Here is a 27933-nt window from a genome sequence, read left to right on the forward strand (position 1 = left end):
AACAGATACGTTTAAGGAGAGATAGAGCTGTGAAAAACAAAAGTGAAATATCAGGGAACTTATTCAAAGTTGTATGCACCCAAAGGGGGCCTGGGAGGTGATCCAAGCCACTCACCAAATGCCCTTTATTGTTTTTCCAAGAAGGAAAGTTAAGTGCTGGGGAGGTAAAACGACTGGACTAAGCTGCCCTACCAGCTAAGATCAGTGGGAACACTAGGACCTTCGACATCCAATTCCTAGGCCAGTCCTTTCTTACTATAGCACTGATAAGTATAGCAAGTATGATACAGTGTCACTATATCACTTCCTCTTTGTTTATTCACTTATTGTAAAGGGTAAGATGGGAAAAAAATGAGGGACTTAGAATAATTTGCTACAAAAAGAAAGTGAGCTCAGAAACACTGCTCTTCAAGACTGAATATGCTCACTTTCCCCCTATACACTGTTGAAGCTAGCAAAGTCTTCTGTGACCTAGAAGATCGAATGCAATTACATTGCCCATCTAGATTTGCTATGCTGTTTGACTCTCCCAAGGGCAGCACAGCAGTACAAGGGGAGTGACATCTTTATGAGGTTAACCCTTTTCTATTTTAAGGGTGGACTACCGAAGGCAGATGTGTTCCCTGGGGCGGAACAAGAATGCTGGAAATTTGGTAGTTAGGAGGAATGACAGCACCAGGCCATCATCCGGGAGGGAAAAAATAAATTGCTGTTCAGAGGAACAGGGGGCTGGGGGAGCCTCTGAGAATGCTGATGCACATGAGGTGACAGTGAGGTGACAGAGGCGGGGGCTCAAATTAGAGCACACTGCGAAGGGACAAAAAGGAAGCTGGGAAAACAATGTTTGTGAAGCTCCACACGCTAGGTGCTCTCATGTATTATCTCACTTAATCCTCAAGACCCCTGAGATCGTTTGTATTATCGTAGAAAAGCAGGAAATGAGTCTCAAAGATGTGGAGTAACCAGTCCTGGGGTAGAGCATCTAAAGAGGCAGAACCCTTGCCCCTGCTAGGGTTTTCCAGCTGGCATTCAGTTAACCTGTGCTAAGTTACAAACCACCCCCAAACCTTCTGGTTGAAAGCAACGATGTGACATTTCCCGTGATTCTCTAGGCTGGCGGGGTGGTTTCTCTGCTGATTTCACCTGGGCTCACTCACTTGTAAAACTGCATGGAGGACTGGCTGGCACGAGGTGGCCTCCCTCTCATGTTGGCAGTTGGTGCTGGCCAGTGGCCATGGGGTCCCTTGCTCGTCTGCATGTGGACAGTCATCCTCCCACTGGCTCACCAGCTCTTTTATATGGTGGCCTCAGGGTTCCCCAAAGCTTCTCTTTTATCTTAATTATTATTTATTTGTTTGCTTCTTTGTTCAAAGTTTATTTACTTGAGAGAGACAGAGACAGTGAGAGTGGGAGAAGGGCAGAGAGAGAGGGAGAGAGAGAATTCCAGGAAGGCTCCACACCACCAGCACAGAGCCCGACACGGTACTCAAACTCACGAAATAGTGAGATCACGACCTGAGCCGACACTGAGAATCAGACGCTTAACCGACTGAGCCACCGAAGCTTATTTTTTATAACCACTTTACTGAGGTACGATTGACACAGAAAAAGCAGTACATATTTAACATATGCAACGCTAGACATTTGGGGATAGGTGTATACCTGTGAGAGTATCGCCACCGTTAAGGCCATAAACCTACCTATCACTTCCCAAAGTTTTCTCCTGCCCTCTTTATTATTCTTATTATTTGTGGTAAAAACACTGTAAGACTTATCCTCTTAACACATTTTAAGTCCAGGAGGGCTTTACGAGGAGCACAATGTTACTTCTGTCAAATACTATCGCTTAAAACAAGTCACAAGGCCATTCGTGATTCAAGGGGGGAAATAGCATCTACTTTTGGATGGGAGGAGTGGTAAAGTCACACTACAATGGGGGCCTGTGGGATGGAATCATTATGATCATTTAAAAGACCATCTACTAGCTCTAAATTCCATGCTCCTTCTACTACCAAAATGTTAACAAAAATTCCTAAACTGCCCCTGTTGTTTTTTATGGATTTAGAAAAAGTCCTTAATAAAAGGATAACTTTCAATAATCTGGAATAGAAAACTTGGGTTCTAGTCCTGCTTCTACTACTCTTTCAGATGGGCTATAATTGTTTCATCTGTGAGTAGAGGGTTTTGTCTGTTTTTTAAGGGCTTATGCTGCTCTATGAATTGATAGACTAGTGTCCTATTTTCAGATCAATATGAACTAGCCCTCCTGGGAGTTGGGCAGGATGGAGATGAGACACAGCCAGAAATGAGATGGCTTCTATTTGACATACTCCCTTTCATTGTTGTGGGTGCGGAATTTGCGAGGCAGTTTGCAAAGAAAAATTATGCCTGGCTAAAATCCTCCATGATCTGGGTGCCATTTCGGCCATTTCCACTGATTATATGCTAAGTCAGCGTGGGTACCTCTGCATTACACCAAGGATGAGAGTACAAGTCCTTGTTCTGAGGGCTTCTAGACCTGGTTAGCCACGACAACTCCCGTGCAACACACACTCATAGCAGCTAAGCAGACAGTGGAGGTGAAAAGGCTCATGAGCTGGTCTCTTCCTGAGCGAAGTGCTTAGCTGGGAGCTCTCTCAGAAAGATATTGTTGCCTGATCTCTGGAAGATCAAGTTCCCAAGGAGAAAACTAATGTTTAATTTAGCACAAAGACAGCTCAGAATCTCTCTCTGGGGGCCTGAGCCTGCAAACAGATCCACATGCAAAGAATCTAAGTGAGAAAAGGAAGCTCTCTTTGGTGCGGTGGCTACAGGACTTGGGCGCAAACTTCACGGAACCATTGCCTCTGCCTGTTGTCTCCGTCAGGAGGACCGCTGCTCTTTCCTGTTTACTCTTCTGTTTGTACTTTGTACTTTTTCAACACCTCTGTGAAACAACCAAATGGGATAATACCACCAGCACATACTTTTTGCTGTCTGAAATTACATGGTGCAGTGTGGCAATCAAATGAGCAAGCCTTAGCTGGTTCAGCAAGTATCGGTCCACTTAGGTGAACAACAGCAACAAAAACCTTAGTTTCTCAGCTGCTTAGCCAGGGAATGCTTTTATTTTTACATAATTTAGACTCTAGAGACCTCCAGAAATGAGCAGGGTACATTCATTTCAGTAAGGCAATCATCATTCCGAAGACACAGTGCAGGTACATACCGTATTCAATTAAGCCACTTCTCTGCACTTCGGTTACCATGGCTCTAAGAGATTATACCGTGTGTCCAAAAGACTCCTGGCAAGTTATTAGAAGTGGTAGCAAACTTTTGCCTGAAGCAAATTTTCTGAAGAGGAAAAAACAAAAAACAAAAACAAAACCCAAAACAAACAAAACCAAACCCAGGCACATAATTAACTTTCCACTCACATCCATCAGAACCACCTGAAGAGAACTTTGTGGAACACTGAGGAAATTTGAGGTGTCAGGCCTCACGCGGGTGACAGATATCAGTGTTGCTGGGAAAGGTCCACAAATAAAATTCGGCCACACTTCTGACAGAAGAGAATTTTTAAAACGACAATGTTAATGATTCTCTATCAACATACAGACCTGCCACGACAACTCAGTTAGCAAGAATGCTGTTAAAACAGTATAAAACAAAACAAACTTGGCATGAGTTTGACACTACATTTCCTAAGAATATTATGCTTCAAGAGGACAAGGGGGATTAAGTTTAAACGATGGGGAATAAACACACTACCAAAAAAATTTTTTTGACTACATTCTTTGCTCTGAGTTAAAACCAATAAATCCACCCGTGTCCAAACATCATCCACCCAAGATGATTCCTATTCTTATTCCGTCACTTCCTCAGAGAAACGTCATGCTTTGGATTAAGAATTATCCTCTCCAGAGCTTGCTTTGAAGCCTCGGCAACATTGTCCTCCTGTTTCTTATGGAATCAACCTTCAAGGGGTACTGAGCAAAGAAGAGATTCTCAGCTCAGGATCATATTGTGGTGTGAAATTTTGCACACACTCCAGGTCAGGGCTGGGGAGAGGGCAAACTCTGCCACCGCCGTTCATCTGCAGTGGCACTGAGTTCACGGATTCCTTAGCGACGTGAGCCAGGGATCTGGCTTTCAAAAGCAGAATTTTAAATCTCCACAGCAGGGAGCCTCTAACTCTTGGTGACTCTGTGACCAGATTCACTTAAGAATTATTCATCAGTCTGAATTAATAATTCAATTGAGTTGGTAAATTTGGACTCCTCAGTTCTAACAATTCCAAACTCTCAATGGATGGCTTAAATTTCTCATTTACCCACAGAGCCTATGTGCCACATTTGTGAGGCAACTGAATGGAGACCCAGCCTCTGTTCCAGAAGAAGTCACATAAACACTCCAGTCAAGTTCTAGATCAGAGGTCCTCAAATCCCAGGAATGGAAGAGATATTAATTGATCCTATTCTCAAGAAGAACACTATTAAACCCATGCTTATGACATCTCCATATTAAACTATTTAGGGAAACTGGATGATATGGCATCCATCACTAACCGTTTTAATTAATATTAAAGAGACAAGTCATGGCCTCCCACAAAACATCTCTGACACATTCTGATGATGGACTCCTGAGCTGGAAAAAACCACGAATCTGACTCAGGTATGTCCCTTTTCACATTAATAACGACAGCAAAATTTTACTGAGACTCTACCAGGTGCTAGGCAATTAACCTCATTTAATCAACAACCCGAAGTCGATCTAATACTATCATTCCATTTTACAGCTGAGGAAACTGAGGCGGGAGAGTTTAATGGGATCAAGAAGACATAGCTATCAAGTGGTGGAGTTGTGATGTGAAACCAGGTAATCTCACCCCTGATCCCAGGCTCTTAACGGCAAAAATGCCGCCTTGCCTCCTTAAGCCAACTTTCACACCTCTATTTCCAACCCTATCCCCACCCCTTTCAGCTGTAAATACTAAGAGGGCAAAGGCTATATCAAATTGCTCATCATGGATACATGAACTTTCATGCCACAGAATTACTGCAAAACCAGTCTTTGTTGAATTAAGAGATAATTCCTTCAAACTTTATATAGCTCCCATGTCCACAATCTTGATATAAAATTTCAGGACCTTTGCTAAAATCATTAAGACTCATGGAGAGCACAGTACATGTAAATATTGGTATTTGCCCACTTTCACAGCCATTCCTTCAGCTAAGGTAGGGCCCAACTCTCTGGCCTTTTTCAAGACTTGTGGAGAACATGTGATCATCTCTGTTCATCCCCTCCATAAGGAAATGGAACAGCTTTGATTCTTTCACATCTGCCCCTCAGATAAGCATAGGGAAGGGTCAAAGCTGGCAGCCACAGAGAGAGAGCCCATTTGCTATGGTCAGCATCCTGACATCATGCCTTCAGTCAAGGAGGGAAGAAAGTGTTTGGCTTTTCTCCTCCGCCATCTAGTCCATCAGGTGCCTTCCCTGTGCCATATGAACATGGACCAAATAGAGGAAACTGAGCCTTAGGGCAAGGTAAAGATACGGAACACATCTGCATTAAAAAGCAAGCAAGCAGGAGGGTAAGTAAATCTCAAAGGCTATCTGGAGTCACAGCTTCTCATAAGTTTCTGCTCATCATCATTTTTTTTTTTTTAATGAAAAGACCTTTTCCAAATTCATAAACAAGCAAACTCATTTGTTGGGAAGATAAGTTTACACATCAAGAGAAGACACTTTTACCCACAGGGCAATTCTTACTGGCACTGGAAGGCCTAGGGAGCCTGGGAGGAGAGACGTCTGTAGTTGGTTATGCCTCTTGTAGTTTCTCTTCTGTGTCTAGCTATTGCGCTTTTAAAACCATCTCCTTTCAATGCCAAAGGCCATGTCATGCTGTATATAACTCACTGGGAATAAGAGAAGTGTGTAAATAGCAAGGCATTAAGCAGCTCAAGGGACTTGAAGATAGGTAATACAGAACACTTAGGCAATGTGCTATGAGAAGAGGCTGCTGGAGGGGAAATGTAATACTTGTCTTCAAGTGTATGAAGGATTATTATTGCTTCAGAGATGCTGACTCCTCTGAGCCCTCCTTGCTCTACCATTTTCCAGGGCTACTGATTTACTCTTTCCAGAGCTTCAGACCCTCCAGGAAATGGATCAGCCCCACCTGCCCTCCCCCGCCATCCCACTACTCACACCCAACTGTGTCAGTCAGGCTCTGCTCTGTCCCACACCTCACGTTCACACCCGTCTTCACTCAGCTACCCCATTCCACGTTTCCACACTCTCCCCCCCCCCACCCCCCAAGCCCCAGGCCCTGCTGGTGACCCACACAAAGCTCCCCCTGGCCTGGGGTTGAATCTCTCTCCCACCAACCATTAACACTACTCTCGTTTTGAGCACCTACTGTGTGTCAGGCCCGGTGTTGACCACTCTGCTAAAGAACACAAGGCTTGTTATCCAGATGATGCTACCAACGAATGCCCAAAAAGAATAACATTATTTCCCTAAGCTCATAAAGCCAGCAGGTGTGAAATGGGATCTGAACACAGGATGAAATGGAAAATCTATGCACCAAATTCTTCCTTTTACTGTTTTTCTAAGCCTCAGTTTCCTTATTTGTGAAGTGGGGCCAATGTTGCTTGCTCACTGGGTATTTTTTATTTTTTTATTTTGAAGGCGTTACATAAAATATAAAATAAACGTGCCTGGCACATTCTAGGACTCAATAAATGTTTATTCCTCTTTTCTTCTGATTTTCTACATCAGTTTTGGTCCATTCTACCTAGCTGGTGCTTTTACTGTTACTTTATTGACGTGGTCTTCATTTGCCCACTAGACTGGTGAGCGAGCAGGGGTCTATGTCTTTAGCTGCATTTCTGTCTATTCTCCCACAGAGCCTGTGAGGGTGTGAGGGAAATTAGCATGAAAATGCAGAAGAAAGAATTTGGAATTGTTTTCACTAAACACGATCCAGCCTATGAACATATATAAGGGACAGGATTAAAGAACAAGGAAGTCGTGGAATCCATTCAAAATGGCTTAGTTGCATGCGTGGCAGCACTGAGGATTGTTTAAAATTTCCGTCCAGGTTTTTTGAGATTAAATACTAAAAACAAACACACAACAACAACAATTAAAATCAAGAACAGCTAATCCCAGCCACTCTTTTAGTCGTACTTAATTATCGTGTCTTGGAATATCAGAAAACCCATGTTTGTACTCACAAAAGGTTTACAGGCAGAGGGGAGCCACACAGTATTAAACTGTAAGGTGCAGAACTTGAAGGTTTAGAAAACACTACCTAACAAAGAACACACATGCCTTCTGGAAACAAACACTGACCCAAACAAGCGAGGCATCGTAGTTGACATAATAACAGCCCTTGCTGTCAAAGCAAGCTTTCTGTCCATTTTTGATAAAGGATTGCACCAACTTCTCTCTCCACTTGAACTCGTTTGCTTTGTGAGATCTGATAATTATATTTACTTGAAAGAAGTAGTAGGAAGGTCCTGGATAGATAAGAACTCTCCCTTTATTACTTTGTTCTGGAAAACAGAACAAAAATAGAGTCAGTTCTTCAGGAAATGATGGCTGCATATATAAATAATGTACACACTCCTATCACTGTGCTGGGGAGGTTATTTATCATGGAGACAGCTACAGACACCCAGATCTGGCCAATGAACTGTTCCTGTTCTCAATCCCCTACTTACAGCTCTCAGATTGTGAATTGTCAATTAGAAACTTGAGTATCATCAGTTAAAAATAACCAGGGAACTCTGGCAATGATTTAACCTGTTTGACTTTCTTAGGCTAACAATTAACATTTTAGACTATTGTTGACAAAATATTTAACTTTCCCATGCCATTTGTGCAAACGACTTTTCTAATGCTCCTTAGATGCTCTGGTGGGCACACCTTTCCAAAGCTGCTCTGGTCCATGCAGGGGCCCGTAAAGGACATGCACCCAAAGACCCTAATCACTTTCACAACAATGCACATTTTAACTGGGATTTCCCGGGGACCTTCAGGAGCACTTAAATACACTGATAACTCAGTTTTATCTTGGCAGCACTAAATTTGAAATACCAATCCCTCTATTTACAATAAAAGCTATTTCACCATTTAAAACAGACAACTGAAAGCTTAAGTATACTTTTAATCCCTGGAAAAACTGGTATTATGATTCGTTGCTTAGTGGTTTATTATTAGTAATACTAGTAATAACGCCTTGCATTTCCGCAGTGCTTTATTTTTTCTTTCCAAAGCCTATTCAGAAACACACACTCATCTGGTTCTCTCAACAAGCTAGGGCAGCAATATTGTTCTTTCTGTTTTACAGATGACTGCTAACTAACTTGTCCTAGGTCACCCAGCTGGTTGGTGATCAAGCAGGCACAGAACCGAGGACGCAGACTCCTTGTCTGATCTGCTTTCTTTCCTCTACACTACATTAGAGAAAAGATAATCTCTAAAGCCAAAGATGACTTGGAACCACTTATCTATCCATCCTAGCAACACAGTCTATGCAACAGAAAAAAGAGCCTGTCTCAGGCAAAAGGGAAAGATTAATAATGAACCGCAGAAGCTCTAAACCTTACTGTTCCATGGACCAACAATTATTCAGTTTCACAGTTCATTCAAAGATTCAAACATACTTCACCGGCAGATGATTTAGTGCCTGCAGCCTGCTCCAAGTGGTTAGAAATGCAGATCTGCTCAAAGCCCTGTAATCCAGGCCCTCCGAAAGGCCCGGTTCCTGCAGTCTCTGCAGCAATGGGGCTTCCCCTGAACTTGTACTTGCGCTAAATGAAGACATTGGCTGAGTAAGGGCTGCAGAATTAGGCTCTCGATGTGGATAGAATTAGAGCCGGCTTGGAGGTTAGTCTTGCATTGTTCTTGAAACTCAAACTCTTGAGAAAACTCAGACATTATATATTTCTCGCAGTATAACAACCTTCCAGTCAACGCTACCCCATGGACCACAAGTCCTCCTTTTACCCACTCAGATATAACTGACTACAGTCAAGCAGGCATGCAGCATACAGAGATTTCAGCTGAGGACACAGTGCACGTGTGGTTTCAGATGATCAATATTCTCTCTCTTCCTCCAAAGGACCTTTATGGCCACTTATGACATACAAATGAACTATGAAAGTGATACATCCAGCACACCCAGACAGAAATAAATCCGGTTACGGCCACAGCAATAAAATTAAGAAAGAATCCTAACACTCATTCTGTGCAAAATTTCCCTTAAATTAAGTGTTTCTGAAAATAAGAGGAGCCCACGTGAAGTGGGACCTGTAGATGAATCACTCCCAAATACCCAGGCCTCCCTTCTCAACACAATGTTATCAGGTTAGTACACAACTTGCATCACCATCTCGGAGCACCATGCCGAGTAACAAAACTCCAAATTTAGAAGCTAAAGTGGAGAAGGGAATTTCCAATAACCAAATGGGGGGGTGGGGGTGGTGGATCAACCTTGGCTATGCCACCCATTTTCAGTGAAAAAGCAACCGTTAGAAATAAACTGGTCTTTTTATTCCTAACTCATGTGGCACCCTTGCATCATCACCGTGCCCGGAGGGGGGCCTCCTCCAAGGCCATGTTTTAGGACATGGCTGGTGGTTACGAGGCGGAAATCAGACTCTCTCTTAGAACAGGAGTGGTACAACAGCCACCTTTGGCTTCTGCAGCGGTAAACCTCCAGTCGGGAAAGGCAGGACACCGTTCCCCTCACCATCCCGCCAGCATGGATACTGCTATGGTGAGGTTGCAATAACCACTGAACTTGGTTTCACTTCGCATCCCAAAGTGCGTCCCCAACCCCCCCCCCCCCAAAAAGGCAACAAAAATCAAAAGAACATGGCCAGAAGCAGACACGCCACCTTCCTTGCAGAGGCTGGGATGTGAGTGCCACATCCAGTCTTGGCATCCAGGACAAAGATGGGTCTTCCCCACTGAAAAAGGCTGGGCGCCTCATTCCCTGTATCATCCCCAGAAACACTTACCAGGAGACTGTGAAGCACACAAAGCGGTATTATTGGGAGACTTGCAGACAGATTATAAATTTACTGGGGACAATCGAGGCATTTAGATACTTTTGGCTGCAGATGCCAGTGACACACACATACATACAAACCTCATTCTTCTCTCCGTTCGAGTAATTCTCCCCCACCCCCACCCCCATTCACTTCAGCATGTCTCTTTCACAAAACAAACTCCCACTGGGCTCTTAGGGAATGCCAGGGAGAGCTGGGCATTGAACAGGTGGTAGGGAAAAGGAATTAGGCCTTGAAGCTCTAATACAACCCCACGGGTTAACCGAATTCAAGGATGAAGTGGCTCACACTGGGCAGTGTAAGTATTAGCAGTTCCTGCTTGTCTGGAATTGGTGCCGAGAAGCGGCAGTTCAAGGCATCCCAAGCAAACCGTGTGTGTGTGTGTGTGTGTGTGTGTGTGGTGGGGAGAAGACCACTATCCTAGATCCCAGAATTTCTGGAAACTTCATCACCACAGACCCAGGCCAGGGATAAGGGGGAGCCACGAAGAAGCATCCTAGAGGCCTGGCTGGAGGACGTCCTGTCTCTCAAGCTTCTTTCTCAGTTCCTCTGGAAAAGGAGTTCAACGCGGTGGCCTCTCCTTTGGGCTTTCTGAGTACTTTTAGGCTTGCATGGCCATTTCCTGTTGCTGACTTTCATCAGGGCTGGCCTGGGCAAACCGGAGCTGCGCTGGGAGCGGACACTGAACTTCAAGGGCCCCACAGACCTCAGAAATGGAGGAAGCCTGCAGGGCTGCAGGGCAGGGCAGGGCTCCACCTTCTACCCAGAGGCCACTGGCTCAGCAGCTACAGGGGAAGCCGGCACACGGCAGGCAGTCACCTGACCAGGACGGGCACCAAGGGCCAATGATTCAAGGGATACTCCCTCTGGGATGGGGTGTGTCTGTGCCTCTGAGGAAGAACTTCCAGCCAGAAACTTAATCAGAACTTTCAGGTTTGAGGTGCTGTCACCAGGAGCAGCTGAAGACAAGGTACTTCCTGGGATGACAGCATGTAAATAGCCCCTTCGTGCTGCCCCTTTAATGAATGCCGCCAGCTGGCACTACCTGATTGGAGTGTGGCTGCGGGCAGTGGGGAGTCTGTAGGAAATCAGGGAAAAAGCCTCACTAGTCTTGGGGATGTTTCCCCCAAGTTTGACTTTTGACTGAGGGGACGCTTCACGCAACCTCTCTGTGTTGGACTAGATCACCACTCATGTTCTCTTAACCCAAGAAGGGGCCACCTCAAAGAGGGAAGGGGAAATCGGAAAAGAAGGAAAAAGCTTTGATGAACATCAGGCTGAAGAATGGCCTGTTGGGCCTAATCAGAGCTGGCTGGCCAAGCAGGAGGGTCTATGAGACGGGGCCTTCCTCAGTGGCCCACTCAGGTCTTGCCAGCGTTGGAGCCACCTCTGGACTCCAGAGAGCCTGTGGGAAACCCAGGATTTTAACCGCTTTAGAAATACCCTGCAAGTGCAGGAAGACCCATGAATGAGCGCCAGCAGAACTTGATGCGTAAGACTACGAACTGCATACCCAAAGGCCTTGGAGGCAGTCAGGTAACGCCTCGGCCCTTTTCACTGCTGTCCACTCCACAGCAGGCCAAGGCGCGCTCTACCCTCACAAAAGGCCACCGCACCACAGCCAGGGTCACGAGAAAACCAGTTGCCTTACCGCAATGAGGGCCGAGTTCCTCTGGTCCCCAGGGGCTGGAGCCTGTGACTGCTGCTCCCCGTCGATCCCACCACCGCCACCATTACTGCTACTGTTGAGCAGGTGCTGCTGGTGGTGATGGTGATAGTCTGGTGGGGGCGGTGGGGCCGCTGTCGCCGCCGCTTGAGAGGCTGTAGGAGGGGCAGCAGGGGGCGGTGGAGGGGCCGCCGTGGTGGCAGTGGCCTTGGCATGTTTGCCAGCCTTCCTTGCCCCCTGGCCATGCTGTACCAGGCTCAGGAGCTGCAAGGTGCTCTCTCTTTCCCGGTCTGAGCTCTCAGCCCTACCACGTTCATAGCGTCCTTCACAGCTCAGGTGGTGCTGGCGGCAGACGGCGATCCGAGCCCGGAGGCGCTCCACGATAGCACTGTGCACTCTCGGGGTGACTGAGCCCCCTCCAAGGAGCCCCGCCCCAGGGGCCCCCCCTAGCCCTCCTGTGGGGGCCTGTGGGGGCGCTGTGTCCCCCATGTTACTGGACACAATGCTGCCTCTGGGATGGTGAGGTGGAAGGAGGCTAGTGCTGGCTACTGCAGGCAAATCTGTTTTTGACAATGTGAGCTCAGTGTTCAGGGCCACATGAATAGAGGTCTTCAGAGGTTGGGGGGGGGAGCAGTGGAGGTGTGGGGGAGGGGAGTTAGTAAAAAGAGGGTGAGGAGACAGAATAGAAACCAATCGCAGAGGCTTAGCTGGAAACAAACCCTTATCAACTTACTCTAATTGCACTTGACAGCTCTTGAGAAGTTGGACCGAGTTGGTGGGGGGGTTCCCCCCCACCACCACGCTGACAAGAGCCACTAGGCACTTTGTAAACACACAATCTGGGGGTTAGAGCAAGAATTCAGGGATTGTCAAGCCAGAGACAGAGACAGGCAGCAAAGGGAATTGAGAGAGGTATTAATAGAGAGCTGGACTCCCCCTCACCTAGTTGTTTCACAAAAATTTTTATGGGGATGTTTCTGCAGAGAAACACATCTCTACCACGTCTATGTAACCTGCAGCCTTTACTTTTCCTCGGGTTGGAAAAAAAAGTGCTGTTTCAGAAAATTTTCAAAGTCAATGTACAGAATGTACGCAAAATCAAGACAGACTGTCTTTTGGCTTTTAATTTTTCCTCCCTTTCCCTTTGCTCCGGTGTTTTCTCCTCTTTGGGGTACTGTAGGATGTTGTCTTCTCCCCAAAGAGGGAGATCGCTTTTCAATTGTTAACAATGTCAGTAGTTGGACTTTTGGACCATGCTTTTTTCTTCGGCTAATCCAATCACCGGTAAAATCCTCATTCCCTCTAAGGTTTCCTAGCCTTAAATGAAAGCAGTCTGAAGTCGCTAGCCACTGAGAGAGATCCTTCAACACATTTTTTTCTTTCCCGCTTACGCTTCCTCACCCCCGGCTCTATTCTAACACAGTATCAAGAGACACAAACTCTTCCGAGAGTAATTTACAAACGATGGTCAAACTTACAAACTTCCAGCAAATTGCACCGAGTCATGTCCAGCCACTTTTCTGTCCACTTTTGTACATTCCATCCCCGGCCAGTGGATCTGAGGGTCTGGACTCGCAATAAGCAATGTGGTTCTATCTCTTGTATTGCTCCGCTTTATAGATGGAAAAAAAAAAAAAAAAAAAAAAGTAGCTTGTATTTTCCTTTCTCTTTCCCGTCTGTTGTTAGCCGCTTTGCTGACACTGGCTCCACTGCCCGGAGTCACGGCGATACACAGGCTTTCATTGTGCTCCGATAGGAGAGGGAGAGAAAGAGAGAGAGTGAGACAGAGAGGGAGAAAGAGAGAGCCAGCAAGCTGCAGATGGGGGCGGGGGGGGGGAGGGGGCGGGCGGGAGAGCTGATCCGCGGCTCCCTGGTGGAAGGCTGGTGCCACTGCACGAGTGAGTAATTGCAGCCAGGCACCGGGGAAAGGGGAACGCAGAGGGCCTCCCAGTGGCTGAAGAGGTAAATCCCAAAGCCCGCGCGTCTCGGTAGGGCTCACTTAGCTCAGCCTGACTTGGCTAAGTGGGGAAGGCTGGGGAAATTCCCCAACCTCCACACAACTACTTCACCAGCTCTAAATGTTTAAGAAATTCCCGGCCAGGGAATGTATTTTCCCTTTCAGACCTACATTACGCCCCCCTGAGGATATCGTTTTCATTTTTCAATATGTTGTAAATGACACCACTGAGCACCCTAGTGAGAGCTGGGTGAGTACCGAGGAAATGTTCATTAGTATAATAAGGAAGACATGTGAGTGTGTGCCGGTTGGGAGAGGGAGGAGGGAGGGGTGCAGAGGAAATCACACCGCTAGCTCCACAGGGGCAGGCGTGTGTTTGTCTACCTGCCTGCCTGTTTTGTGTGTCTCTGGGTAAGTCAACCTGGGTGATTACAAGTAAACCAGTAGGGAGAAATAAACTATTTTAGGATGATGAAATCACCAATACCAGTTCTAGGGGGAAAAAAAACAATAAAAGGTTTTCTTTGAAAATACAAGGTGACCTCTGACAACTGCAAGATCTGAGATCTCCATGGCTGTCTGGTTTACATATACAAAGAGGAAAATCAATATGCAGCAGTGGAGTTTCAAGAAGTTTAGTAACATGAACCAAATACATCTCTTACACAGACCGTTGTCCCCTCATCTCCGTGTGATCCTGCCTTTAAGTTCTCAAAAGTGTATATTGGATTCTGCTTGTCATTATCAGCTATGGAGAATAAATTCAAGTGAGCACAATATTGGGCTTCTCAGGACCATAAACATGCTGTGTGTCCTAACTTGGAAGTCATTCGAATTTGAGGTTTCGAGCAATGGGACTTCATTAATCTAAACCAACTCTCACATCTCAGGAACATGTTCCAGCTCCAAACTGAGCTATGGATAGAAATGAATAGGTAACATCAATGCAATCATTTTTAAGAATGGATTATTTACAGTTTAGTTCCCACCAGGCTGGCCTACTTTAGTCCATTTTATTTTCACAAATTCTGGAATGTTTGCTGGAACTGGGGACAAGTATACTCTGATGGAATATAACTTTTTTTTTTCTTTTCATTGGAATATACTTCTATCTGTCCCTTCTAAGGCTAGGTTCCTCATTACTTGTGAAGAGATAGGCAGAGATATATTTTTGTTAGGAGTGCAAATTTGATGGAGCACTCTCTCATGAGGTGTCATTAAAAATCGAAGGAGTTTTGATCGTTTTATATTTGATTTCTAAAAAGCTGTATTCATTAGACATTATCTTCTATTGCTATGGGTACTTTATATTCAGCAATGATACTTGATAAAAGAGAAAATGTAATATTTAAATTTAAAATTTACGGTTCACTTGACAGTCATGCAGTAGCTTTGATTTTCATTAGTAAGTAACACAGAGTCCTTAGTCAAATCTGCTATTCCTTACTGATATAAACTTTGATTTCCATGCTGGACAGGGACAGAAATTAAAAACTTGCCAAGCAAGAATTTAATAGATTTTCATACTGTATTCAGTGGTGTAAGTCACTTTTTTTGGAGTGTCTTTTGTATACATTTGTCCTTCACAGCCATTTAATTTCAAGCTGAAATCATTATCATGCACATCCTCCATTTCCATTCATATCAGTCACTGTTTATTTACAATCACTGTCTCAGGCACAGCACTTCACACAGATCTCCCTTAATCCACAAACAAACTTGGAAGGTAAGTATTATTAACCTCATGTATAAATGAGGAAACTGAGGATCACAGAAATCAAACTACTCGTTCCAGTACATGTGATTTAGAGGTCACAGCGCAGGACTCTAGTTCAAGGCTGATTTCAAACCTATGCTTTTTTAACCACTGGGCTTTGTGCCTCAACGTAGCAGAGCTGCAGTCACACTCTACTCACCTTGCTAGAGTCCAAGCCAGTCCTATAATCCTTTCGAGAAGTGAGGATTGAATACAACTATTCATCTCAGTACAAGAGCAGACAAGTGAGAAAACACGGTCAACTACATCAAACTGCCAATAAAGTATTTATTTTTCCTCCTGTTTATGGTACTGTTCTCTCTTAAAACCCTAACGCTTCTGTGTAGCAAATATGAATTCTTTCAAGTATTACTTTCCTTTCCTCTCAAGTATTACTTTCCTTTACTTGTCCGTTTCTGTCTTCCTCATCATCTCAACTAACCATGTCTGCCTAACACTAAAGCACCTAACGCTACAGTAATAAATGCCCAGATCTAAAAAGTTCACAGACATGTGGGGTTTTAAGTGTATAAACTATTTTTTAGTGTTATGTCAAATCGATGATATAGATGGTTATGATGAGATGATACCATAATTATGTCCTAACACCTGTAAAGGTTATTTCAGTTTTTTCAACATTTTCAGCATTTTTTTATGGACTACTTGCTTTTGTCTCCCTAATCCATGCTCGTTCTCATTTCCTGAGAGCCTGTCCCTCTGCCATTCTTTTAGTGTTACCATAGACCTAAGAGCTTCTTGTATTCTTCAGACACCCACTGAAGAAGCATGCTCATTTGCAGTAGCCTCAGACATTAGCAAAGCTACTTCTTACATTTCCTGATCGACACGAGTCACAATGCTGTTCCAACAGGGAAAACTCTTCCCGCCAACAAGATGCCTTGCCTAGGAACGGGGTCAGCTGCCCTCTTGAGTCCCTCTAATCAATGATGCCTTAATTTTTACAAGTTAAACAATGGTACTTAAAATGATACATAAATTAATTTTTAAAACTCTACCGGTGGAAGGAACGCTCACTCTTCAGCGGTCTCAAACTTGTCTGTAGTGTCACATATGAGAAGTGATGCTTCCAGGGTCATTAGAGGCACTTCACAGAGAATTCTCTCATTTTCCTTGGCCTTCCTTTTTACCAGTCATTCACGATCCTTCCAACTTGACTATTACTTTTCCTCCAATTCTGCCTTGCTTCTTTCTGGGCACTGTCACTGCATCTTCAACTTTCAACTGTGGCCTCATTTTAGTTAAGGATTATTTCCGTATGCCAGAGAAGTAAGAATTGAGATATGTGACTGAAATATCTATTTCACCCCTTTTTTTTTTTTTAAATTTTTTAACGTTTATTTATTTTTGGGACAGAGAGAGACAGAGCATGAACGGGGGAGGGGCAGAGAGAGAAGGAGACACAGAATCGGAAACAGGCTCCAGGCTCTGAGCCATCAGCCCAGAGCCTGACGCGGGGCTCGAACTCACGGACCGCGAGATCGTGACCTGGCTGAAGTCGGACGCTCAACCGACTGCGCCACCCAGGCGCCCCAATTTCACCCTTTTCAAAAAGGTGTGCACTCCTCACATGAAACATCAGCATCAGTATTCTCAGCACTTTGTGAGCTTTTTCTATTAGTTTTGCTTACAATAACAATAGGGATACTTTCAGAGAATTCACTGCAGAAAATATTAAGTAATCTATGTAAGGACTTAATACGATGTAGTTTTTTTAGTGTATGCACATACCCTGAACTCCATGCATGAGCCACATAGTAAATGAAGCCAGGTTTAGTCAACACTTGAGGAGGTCAGAAACAAGTATCTAAAATTCCACATTAACATAGATCCTACTGTGACACTACTTTTAAGAATTAAAGATACAGAATAGACAGGGTCCGTTTGATCACTATGAAACCATTTTACTTTATTATATGATGAGAAAATTTAAATGTGCAAAGCAATGCAGATGCCAAAATATGCTTTTAAACTATTTTTGGCTGAATTTGTCTCTCTGAGATCTTCAGATCCTAACATAAATCCATATATGGGAAAAGTTATGGATAAAAATAAATAAAATACATCTTAATCATTAGCATGTAGACAAAATCGAATAAAAAACATAAAGAACATTATGAAGCATGAAAAAACACACCATGAAATTATTCGTGAATGTGAGGGTTGAAAGACTGTGGCGGCCTGAGATCTGTTTCCAAAGGAGACTTTAGAAAAGGAGAAAAGCGTTCCTTTACTTGGAATGGGTAAACTATAGTCTGCTTCTGAGGTGAGGGGATTGAACTGAATGAAACATTGGGTTTCTTCCATGGCCCTCTGGTGTAGATAATGATAGCAGTGAACAATATATCAGTGCAGATCAGTTAATACTGGAAAGGATAATCAACAGATCTGGGCAGGGATTCAATAATAAATACACGTAGGTGTTGATCTAAATTCATTTTTAAAATACAGTATTTGTCTACTAAGGTGACAGAACATGAACAGCTCATTCACTTGATGATCATCTGTTATAAAGGCATTGTTTTGTAACTTTAAAATACACTTACTTAAAAATTATTAGGCTTATGTTTTCTATGTACAGCAGATAAAACTTTTATTCGACTGTGAGTGCCATTTCATGGAAATTAAGATGAACATATGTTTTAAACAAGATATTTGCCATGAAAATACACATAAAATTTATAAAAATGTCACATGATACAGAGAAACAAGACTCATGATCTTCACATTTACAGGAATTTATAAAATCTTCTCTGAAGGAAATGTGTTACAATTCAGTCAAACTTCTCATCTTGAAAGTAATCCGCCAAATTTAGATATTCTTGAAGTTGACCATATTTCTGTGTATACAATAAAAAAGCTAGTTATTTTACTCAAAGCAAAGAAGATAAGGTAGGCCTTTTCAATCTACAGAGACAAACAGGAACATGTTCATTTCATGATAATCATGAGCAAAAATCTCATTATAAACAGGGACACAATTGCAAATAAGCATTTCTAACTCATAAAGGAGCGGAAAGAGATCAAACCGAACATTATTATTGATCTCATAATGTTCTTATAAAATATAATTTTTCTATTATCATATTTATAGAAGTATAACAACTTCAATAACTTACTCAACAAAAATTGTTTGAATACATAACATATATTGAATACTTTCTCATGACTGTCTAGGTACAAAAATAATCTCTTTCCCTGATCCTAAACAGACCAGAGTTCACTGGGAGTACACCAATACTATGTGTACAATACAACACCAGTACATGGCACTGGTGCCATGACAAAGTATATAGACACTGTTAGGAAGGCTCAGAAGAGTAGCCATGGTTAGTTGAAGTGATCGGGAAAGAGAATCACTTGAGCTGTCCTGGGAAAAAGGATTCGATAGGCAAAGATTTGCTGGGGAGAGTTTTCTGTAGCAGACAACAGTCCATGCAACGGTGAGAAGACAAGATTTTATGGAATTTAACTATAATTTGAGGTTTTGTAGGGGAACAGAAAGAGAAGACTGAACCAAAGAGTTTGTGGTCAGAGAATAAAATGTATGAAATGCTAGCTGAAGGAGTTTAGCAATAATGTGACAGGCAATGTGACCCTGCTAAAGGTTATACGGTAGGAGATTGACCTGATCTGACGTGTGTTTTAAGAAAAATGGTAAAACACCATTCTAGAATAGTATAGCAATTAGTTACTAGTGTCTTGTAATAAGTTAGGTAATGAGGTCCCAAATTCCAGTGATAGCAATGAAGATGAAGAGCTAAGACCCAGGGTGGGGCAAGATAAGAGAGGGGTCAGGATGATTTAGAAATCTCACAATCGATAGCGTTCAAAATACTGACTTCAATTGAGGAGAATTAACTGACCTAATGGTTTCTTATGAACTCTGGTTCCATTCCCAATGAAGAGAGAGAGGATCCCGATGACCTGACTTTTGTGGTGGTAGGAAACTATGGAAAGATACAGAAGTGTGTTTTCCTTCTAGAAAGGGCTAGGAAACCTTTTCCCCCTCAAGACCTCTGACTGGATCACCTTCTCTGGAAAGAATGAAGAAAAGAACGGGGTGGGGGGGTGGGGAGGTTGGAAATAACCTTTGGACTACAAGATTCTCTTGACCTAGTATTCAGGTAGGTTCTATTAGATAGGAGTAAAGTATTCTAGAATTAGAAACCTGTACATTAAAAGTTTGATTGTTTTTATGCTTTTTATATTATCTTCATATATTTTTTCTCTTATTAAATTTCTTTTGGAAAATTGCAATCCCAGCCATACTGCGTGAAGGAGGGAAAACTTCTTGCTTTTATTACTAATAATAGTTGACATTAATTGATCACTTACTAATTGTTAGGTCCAATACTAAATGCTTAAAATGTGTTGATCTTTTAATATCCACGATCAAAACTTTTTGTTGTTTTAATTCCTATTTTAGTGAAGAGGCAACTTAGAGAAATAAAGTAACTTGCCTCCAAATTCTACTGCTGGGAAATATTTAAATCCATGATTTTAATCATTATAGTATGCGATTTCTGAGATTTAAAGGTTGGGGGTGTGTGGCTTTAGTTAGAAAAAAGAAAGCCTTCCTATAGAAAAGTAAAATTCAGAGAGAAGACAGTATTGCCTGGCTGTTCTCTCCACCTAAAGATTCTGGTTCCACCATTCTTTTTTACTAAAAATTTGGAGAGTTTGGATCTTATTATATTAACCCCTTTGAGGTGCCAGATTGACCTACTGATTAAAACATGTGAACTGTGGAATGGAGTGTGAGAAAGAGGTCAGAACATAAAAGGAGGAGGTTGGGATCTTCTGGTCAGAAACACCAGTTAGACATGAAGAAAGGAATAGGTTTGCCAAGTCAGAGAACTTATAGGGGCTGAGAATGGAACATGGAACAACACATACTTTTTCTTTTTTTAAAGGTTTATTTATTTGTGAGAGAGAGATAGAGTGTGAGCGGAGGACTGATGGGCAGTGAGGAGGGGAACAGAGGATCCAAAGCTGGCTCCATGCTGACAGCAGTGAGCCCCATGCAGGGCTTGAACTAACAGACTACCACCGTGAGATCATGACCTGAGTCAAATTTGGATGCTCAACTGACTGAGCCACCCAGGTGCCCTGCAACAAGTACCTTTAACTAGCGGCCCTCAATCTTTGATTTGCTTAAGAATCACCTAACTTGTTAAATACTGGGTGTTTAACACCCTCAAGGAGTCTCATTCAGTAGTTCTGCAGGGAGGCCAGGAACTACACATTTTCTACAAACTTCTAGGTGATTCTGATATAGGTAGTTAGGGCCTTGATTTGAGAAACACCAGTTTAAGGAGAGAAAGAAAAAGAACAGGAAACAAGTTTAAAAGGGGGGAAAGAGAAGAGACCACATAAGAAGAGTTTCAGGAAGGGGTGAGATATCAAATCGTTATTTAAAATTCTTTGTTATGTAACAATCTTTATGTAAAAAATTTAAACTTTTCATACCACAAAACTGAGACTTGATAGTATTATTGAAATACATTCTCCCCTTTCCTGATGTTCCTGTTTTCACCACCCTATCCCAACAACCCTATCTTCAACTTCTCTGGAAACCCCATCATCACGTGCACTTTCTTCTTAATGAGAAACATTTGTTAGAATTTTGCCAGTGGCATATGACAGAATGTTCTTCAAGTGTAATTTAGAATCAGACAATTACTTTTATTATATTTATTATATGTTTTGGTTTTATTATAATTTTCTTATCATGCATCTTTTTCTTTTTTTTCCCCCTTTTTTTAAGTAATCTTCACACGCAGTGCAGAGCCTGATGTGGGGCTTGAACTCAAAACCATGAGATCAAGACCTGAGCCTTAAGATCCAGAGTCAGATGCTTAACTGACTGAGCCATCCAGGCGCTCCCATTCATTATTTTCTTCACACTCAGGTTCCTCCTACCCTTTAATGTCATCCTAGATTAAAAACAGGTCATCTTAGTTCAACTGGTAGGAGGAGGAACAAGAAGTCAGTCTAGTTGGCAGGTCTTTGGGAAGAAATGCAGAAATATCCTGAGGTGGAGGAGGAAGGGGCAGATAAGGAAAAAGCAAGGTGTGCAATGTGAGCTGGGAGGAAAGACAAGACCAAATCCTTTGTGTGAAGTGAAAGAAGGGGTTGACATAATCAGTGGGAGGTAAGAGCAAAAAGAGCCACAGATCTGGCCGTTCAAGCAGCGCCGAGCCCTGGAATTGGAAAGGGTGCGGGTGGCTGGGGCCATAGGAGCGCAGCCAAAGAGAAAGACCTGTGTCATGAGCAATGCAGTGCGGCCGTGCGGGACACGCGCACTCCCAGGGGTAGGTGGGGTGGTGCTGAGAAACGTCAGAGTGCTTGAGGAGCTCTGAAAGGTAATCACAGCACAAAATGCTGCGTATGGGTTTATATCGGCTCTAAACTGTAGTTTCTAGGAAATCTTTTGAGAAAACGTGTGGACAAATATTTTTAAAGAAGGAGGGATCTCGGAAAGAAAATGAAGCTCTGTGGTATTTTATGTGAAAAACAAATGTGCATGTTGTCCTAAACATGCATGATCTTGAAATACCTTAAATGCCCAATGCTAAGTGTTTTTCTTTAAGCATGAGAGGACACTTGGGTTTTTTCTTCCCAAGAATATTTTTTTTCTTATTCCAGGTCCCTTCTGTTAGAAACCTTGTTAAGCTTTCTCTAAGGTACATGATCTGGAAATGCTTTTGGTTTATTCTCTGCAAGAAATTTAATGTTCTTCCCCACATATACTATTATTATATATAATATATATAATACATGCATAGTGATTTTTCTACACCTGGCACACAATTCTTTAAAAAATGTGGTGTCCCAAAAGGTTTTTCAACTCCATGAGAGCGTTGGCAACACTTAAATGCACCAGTGAAAGCACGTAAGAATTTCAGGTCATCATGGAAAATGAAGATGGGACTTACTGGCTAAGTGGTGGCTTCTCCCTAAGGCAAACTGAAAAGCACAGAGGAGGACAGGGAGGAAAGCACTGGGAGAGAAGCTGAAGCAAAGTAAAAGATAAAAAGCTGAGGAGAGTAAAATGAGAGAAAAGACTACAGAAGGGTCAAGATGTGGGGGGCAGGCAGAGAGATCCACTGGGTGGTGTGGCTGTGATGGGAAGATAATCCTCAGAAGGGAAACCAGTCTTGATGTCACTCTCCAGACTGGGACACCTCTGCAGAATATGACGTGTCCTAACAAGTTCCTGTTTGTTGTTCTCTTTTTCTTTCCCTTTGCTCATAAGTTTATTCACTAAGCTCTCTTCTTTTTTATTTTCCTCTTTCACAAATTCCCCTATGATATAAATAACCCAGGCAACAGATCTCGTCAGGCTTTTTTTTTTTTTAAGATTAAATATACTGTTGATCTGAGTTGCCTGAAAATCTGCTATATGTTTTCTCTTATACGTTCACGTAACTACACTTGTTTTAGAAGACTGCAATCATAATAGCATTCTTTCCAAGTACCATAAACAATTCTAAAAGCTCTGTGAGCAGACCAGAGCTTCTGAGCTGCCAGCAGATCTTCAGGAATCCAGTGCACTCTTCAAAACCCCCACTTTATCCCTGATATCAAACTTAGTGATCAGCAGGATTTGGGGGAATCAAAATCAGTGCCGTGGCCTGAAACCTCTGCATTCCCCTTGATCTTCAGTTACAGTGCTCACTGCTCAGCCCATGTCCTCAAGAAGAGGATGTGGGTGGTATTAGAACTGGCAGCCGAGATCCTTTCCTCAGATTGGCACCAGGTGTTTCTTCACTCTCGGGTCACAAGAACTGTTCTAAAGAATAGGAAGCAGACAAGCAGAGGTGAGTCCTACACTTCGTCAAAGAAAATACAGGGACTTAATATATATGTAAGGGACACCATATATATAAAAGTGAAAGGACAGAGGTCCTTCATTACAGGACAGTATTATCGCTGATTTCAATTTATCTGATGCGCTGAAGGAATGCTTAGATCATCAGGGCACCTGTTCAGGGTTGGACAATGATAAGCATGAAAGGAATGGGTGGAAGAAGAGAAAATACAAAGACGGGGGGAAAGGAGAGATTCTCTTTTAAATTTCACTGTTTTCTAATCATTTGCATCATTTTGCTGATCATAATTAGGCTCCAGAATCTATGAATGCAATGATTCTTCTATCTTCACCTTACCTCCTTAATCCAGCCACTTTCTTTTGACTGATTGAAAATTCTTTCCACTGTTTCTTTAACCTGTTCATCCTCAACTTCTTCTGTCTTTGCAATGGAGCAGCATTCCTGGTACAGCTTGAACTTAAAATGTTTCAGTTTGTGATAAATTCTGGTACGATCAGCACAAATTCTGCCAACAGTAAACACCTAAATCAAGGAATAAACATTATTACCTGACATATGAAGTCAAACATATAGTAATGACTACACAGCCTTTCTAGTTTTGAGATTTTTCTTTAACAGCAAAATTTAATAAATGCATTATTAATTTTCAAAATGTTTGTACAATGATTCACTCACCTTCTCTTATACAACTTAGTTAAGAAAAACTGAACATCTGCTATGTTTTTTCAAGTATTGGGCTAAGCACCGGACATGCATTTGATTACAAAACGATGTGTCAAATGCTGTGCAAGAGATGCTACCGAGGTACAAAGGAGGGACAATTAACCCAATCCAGAGAGGAGAGGGGTCCTCGAGTAGGTGATGCTTGAACTAAGTCTTTAAAAACCAGAGCTAGACAAGTTTGAGGAGAAAAATGGCTTGTTAAGGCAGAAGAACAGGCACACCCAAAGCAAGAAAATAGACCCCACGGACACAGTTACTGAATTAGAAATACCTGGATTAGACTAATGTTCTAGCTTAAAAGCAACATGCAAAACTGAAACAAACTCTCAAACCAATTGGCGGTTTTTCAGTAAATAATTTGCTCCAAAGCATTTTGTAAAGTAAAAACTTTGTGTTTAGTCCTGTTTCGTTCCTTAATTAGTGACTCTGATGTGATTGTAACACATTAATGTTTTACTGTTAGCAAAATATAAGAATTTTAACTTCTATGTGTATATGGACTTCCAGGATTCTGTGATTAAGAATACTCTTCTTGTGAATCAACCAACCAGAGCATTTCCCGTTCAGAACGTTTGGAATATGTACCGTTATACACACTGAAAACTAAAATAGGAAAACTACAAAATAACATTATAACTAAAAACATTATTACATGATCAATCTCATTCTCATGAAGCAACCAGAGGACAGAGACAAATTCCCTGTTATGTATTTGTCTCTGTGCCTAAATTCACTAATGGGTTGTGTTTTCATGAGTTTAGTACAAGTGGCATAGTTACAATATTGATCTATGTAACTTGTATTCCATCTAACAAAGAATTGTAGTGTTTTCCTGAAGCCACCCTGCAAGGGATCATACAGGTGATTAGTTAAATAAATAACCTGAGTATATTGGCAAAAAATAGTAATAAAATAAAGAATAGTTTGTCAAAACTGAATAAAAGTTAAATATGATCAGCAACGGGTTTGATGCATATCTTGTGAAAATGGTATTTGGGACATCTTACAGTCTTCCTTAAAATCCTCAAAAATTCAAGAAAACCATGTTAAGATTTCTGTTCAAGTTCCATGAAAACCTTTCTGTTTTTTGTATTATTAGAAATAATCACAAGGGCACTTGGGTGGCTCAGGCAGTTAAGCATCTGACTCTTGATTCCAGTTCATCATGATCTCACAGTTTGTGAGTTTGAGCCCTGTGCTGCTTGGGATCCTCTCTCTCCCCTCTCTCTTTCTGCCTCTCCACTGCTCATGGTCTTTCTCTCTCTCTCAAAATAACTTAAAAAAAATAAACAATCACATATGGTTTGTTCATTGCTTGCCTACTCTCAGTAACCTTCTCATCTCAACATTATCATCAAACAAGTCATATCAACCAACACAATTCCCTGGCCAATATGTCCTTTTATACTTTGAGTAAAAAAGATACCACAATAGTTTCAGTGGCCACTACAGGTGCCCTATGTCTCTCCATTTCTGTTATCAAAGTAGATTATGTGGGTGAAGTCTCCTATGGCCATTCTGGATAAAATACAGTAGAAAAATAATATAATTTTTAAAAAACTTTCCACCATACTGTATTTTATATTTCCATAAAACCGAGGAATTTATCTGCATAAACATTTTAAGTTAGGGCAAGAGGGAAGGAGGAGGTATTTAAACACCCTTATTTAAAAATCTTTTACCTGTATGAAACAAAAATATCCACTGAAAATATTTAACATTATAGTTTACTTCTTTCCATTTCAAATTCCTGCCTTCTTGGCAGCTACTTACACTTATGTAGATGAATAACCCAAAATTACCTTTAGAATATTCTCACACTATGTGATCATAAAATGTGATCACATTTTCTGTGGAAGAGCCTAAACCATTGTTAGTAGGAGTTCACAGGAAAGAGTAAATGCATGTAATAGCTGTAAGAATGCAAGTAGACCTCTCCCTTCGCCCCACCTGTTTTTAGTGTATTGTCACAGCCTATTATACCTTATGAATTTCTGTGTACATTGTACACAGTTTACACTGTCGGATTCCATTTATATAAAGTACTAAGATAAAACTCTGCTGTAAGAACAGTGACCTTAAATGTTGAGAAACGTATTTAGAGATTACTTTTAACTATCTAATTGCATTTCTGGATATTAAGGACACTATTCTAACAAGATAGACAATACTAAAAAAAATTGCCAGAGATAGAGAAATAAGTTCTGTGATGATTGTTCTCAATGAAGACAAGCAAAATGACATGTAAATGGTTACTAATCCACTGTTCAGGGTTAGTTAGCATGGTTCTATAAACTGATGTATCTGAAAATAACTGATTCACCTCAGTTATCAATGTGAATTAAAGGATCCTATGTATCCAAAGATACAATTTGAAACAGAGCTAAAACCTGTCACCAAATTTTCCTAAAACAGCAGATGGTGAATTGTAAGGCAGTAGAAAGAATCTGATTTGTAATGTATTAGATACAGCATGTAGAAGTGTAAACACACTGGTTAACAAACTAAGGCAAGGATACAATGAAACATGCATTTTGCACATTTGTAATATCCAGCTAATTATAGGGAGCTTTTTGAGGTATTTCTCTCGGCCCTCCTTAATATACAGAGAAGCCAGGTCCTTATGGAAGTGAATGTATGAAGAAGAAAGAAAAAAGATCCTCAAGAAAAGAGGAAGAACGGGAAGAAGTTTCTCTTTTGTTTCTAGGTCTCTAGAAACAATTAGTGCAATAGACTGAGCCGAAGGATTCTATTTCCTTTTGGTCCGTTTTTTTCATGGACATGTTACACACTGACACTTATTTCAAAATTCCTGCCTCTCCCTTTGGATCTTGAGTATCTTCAGGAGTCTGGACAGATTCTGGGCAAATTCAAATGAATTCAAGATTACAGTCGGTCCTCCCAACTGCCTCTCAGATCTCGCCCTTTTTCTTCACGTGATTTCCTTTTCATCTATACCCCCAGACTTCACCACAATTTGGTGGGCCAAGGCCTTTTGTCTCAGTACCCTATCCAAGACTACTGTAACTAAAATTACCTTTCCCACCAATTCCACTTTCCATCAAAACATCTGTCTTTCAAAGAAGCTAATCTTAGGTAAGTAAGGAGAAAAGTTTTATTATTAAACATATTCATTAAATGCATCCTTCATTATTGGCACCTTAAAAGAGGACCCTAGTTAACCCCAAGCAGTCTCAATTTTATATAACTATGGGCAAAAACACAAAATGGAGAATTGGTTTTCAAAATAATTTAAGGGTGGGTCTGGGGATGGCATAGTCTCTTTAATGCCTTAGATGAAAAACAAGTTTATTATTTTCTTCCTTCCTATCCCTTTCCTTTCCCTTTCCTTTCCATATACATGCATTGCTGCTGTAGTTCAGTAGAATATAAAATAGATTTTAATAGGTGCTTCTTCCATTTGAAGAAAAAAATTACTGAAAATTTTAGTATTAAAGAATTTTAATTATGGGGGTGTCTGAGTGGTTCGGTCGGTTAAGCGTCCAACTTGGGCTCAGGTCATGATCTCACGGTCTGTGAATTCAACCTGGAGCCTGCTTGGGATTCTGTGTCTCCCTTTCTCTCTGCCCCTCCCCCACTCGTGTTCTGTCTCTCTCTCTCTTTCTCAAAAATAAACATTAAAAAAAGAATTTTAATTACATTATCTTAAATTACACAATAACTAGTTTAATGTTTGCATACAGCTAAACAGACAAGTGTATACATATTTTTACATAGCTTCAAGGACAGTAATGTACACTGCTCACTATTTCACTTTCACCTAGCACGATTTCACAACCTTCATAAATATTATTTTAGTGCTTGTATCATATTCTGTCACAAAATGGTATGATATACATAACTTATTAAATTACTACTCTAATATTTGATTTGAATTATATCCAAATT

At 41.8% G+C, this 27933-nt stretch overlaps 2 protein-coding genes across 8 annotated transcripts in view; both read right to left on the reverse strand.

Annotated features, from left to right (window-relative positions):
* MAML2 (mastermind like transcriptional coactivator 2) overlaps nucleotides 1-13569 on the reverse strand; it is a 344695-nt gene extending 331126 nt beyond the window's left edge. For both annotated transcript variants that reach the window (XM_027040068.2, XM_027040067.2), the window contains exon 1: nucleotides 11718-13569. In XM_027040068.2, coding sequence (XP_026895869.2) covers nucleotides 11718-12221 — 504 coding nt within the window. In that variant the 5' untranslated portion in view covers nucleotides 12222-13569. The remainder of the gene's footprint in view (nucleotides 1-11717) is intronic.
* A 3757-nt stretch (nucleotides 13570-17326) lies between these two features.
* The window catches only part of CCDC82 (coiled-coil domain containing 82), a 34303-nt gene continuing 23696 nt past the window's right edge, over nucleotides 17327-27933 (reverse strand). For 4 of the 6 annotated variants that reach the window (XM_053203835.1, XM_027040071.2, XM_027040070.2 and 1 more), the window contains 2 exons: nucleotides 23638-23823; nucleotides 19330-19413 (listed from right to left, as the gene is read on the reverse strand). In XM_053203835.1, coding sequence (XP_053059810.1) covers nucleotides 19330-19413; nucleotides 23638-23823 — 270 coding nt within the window. Of the gene's footprint in view, nucleotides 18304-19329; nucleotides 19414-19435; nucleotides 23262-23637; nucleotides 23824-27933 lie in introns of those variants that run through there. The other 2 variants (XM_027040074.2, XM_027040075.2) reach the window with 2 other exon arrangements.

The sequence above is a fragment of the Acinonyx jubatus genome, chromosome D1 (genome assembly GCF_027475565.1).
Source record: "Acinonyx jubatus isolate Ajub_Pintada_27869175 chromosome D1, VMU_Ajub_asm_v1.0, whole genome shotgun sequence".
Lineage (NCBI taxonomy): Eukaryota > Metazoa > Chordata > Mammalia > Carnivora > Felidae > Acinonyx > Acinonyx jubatus.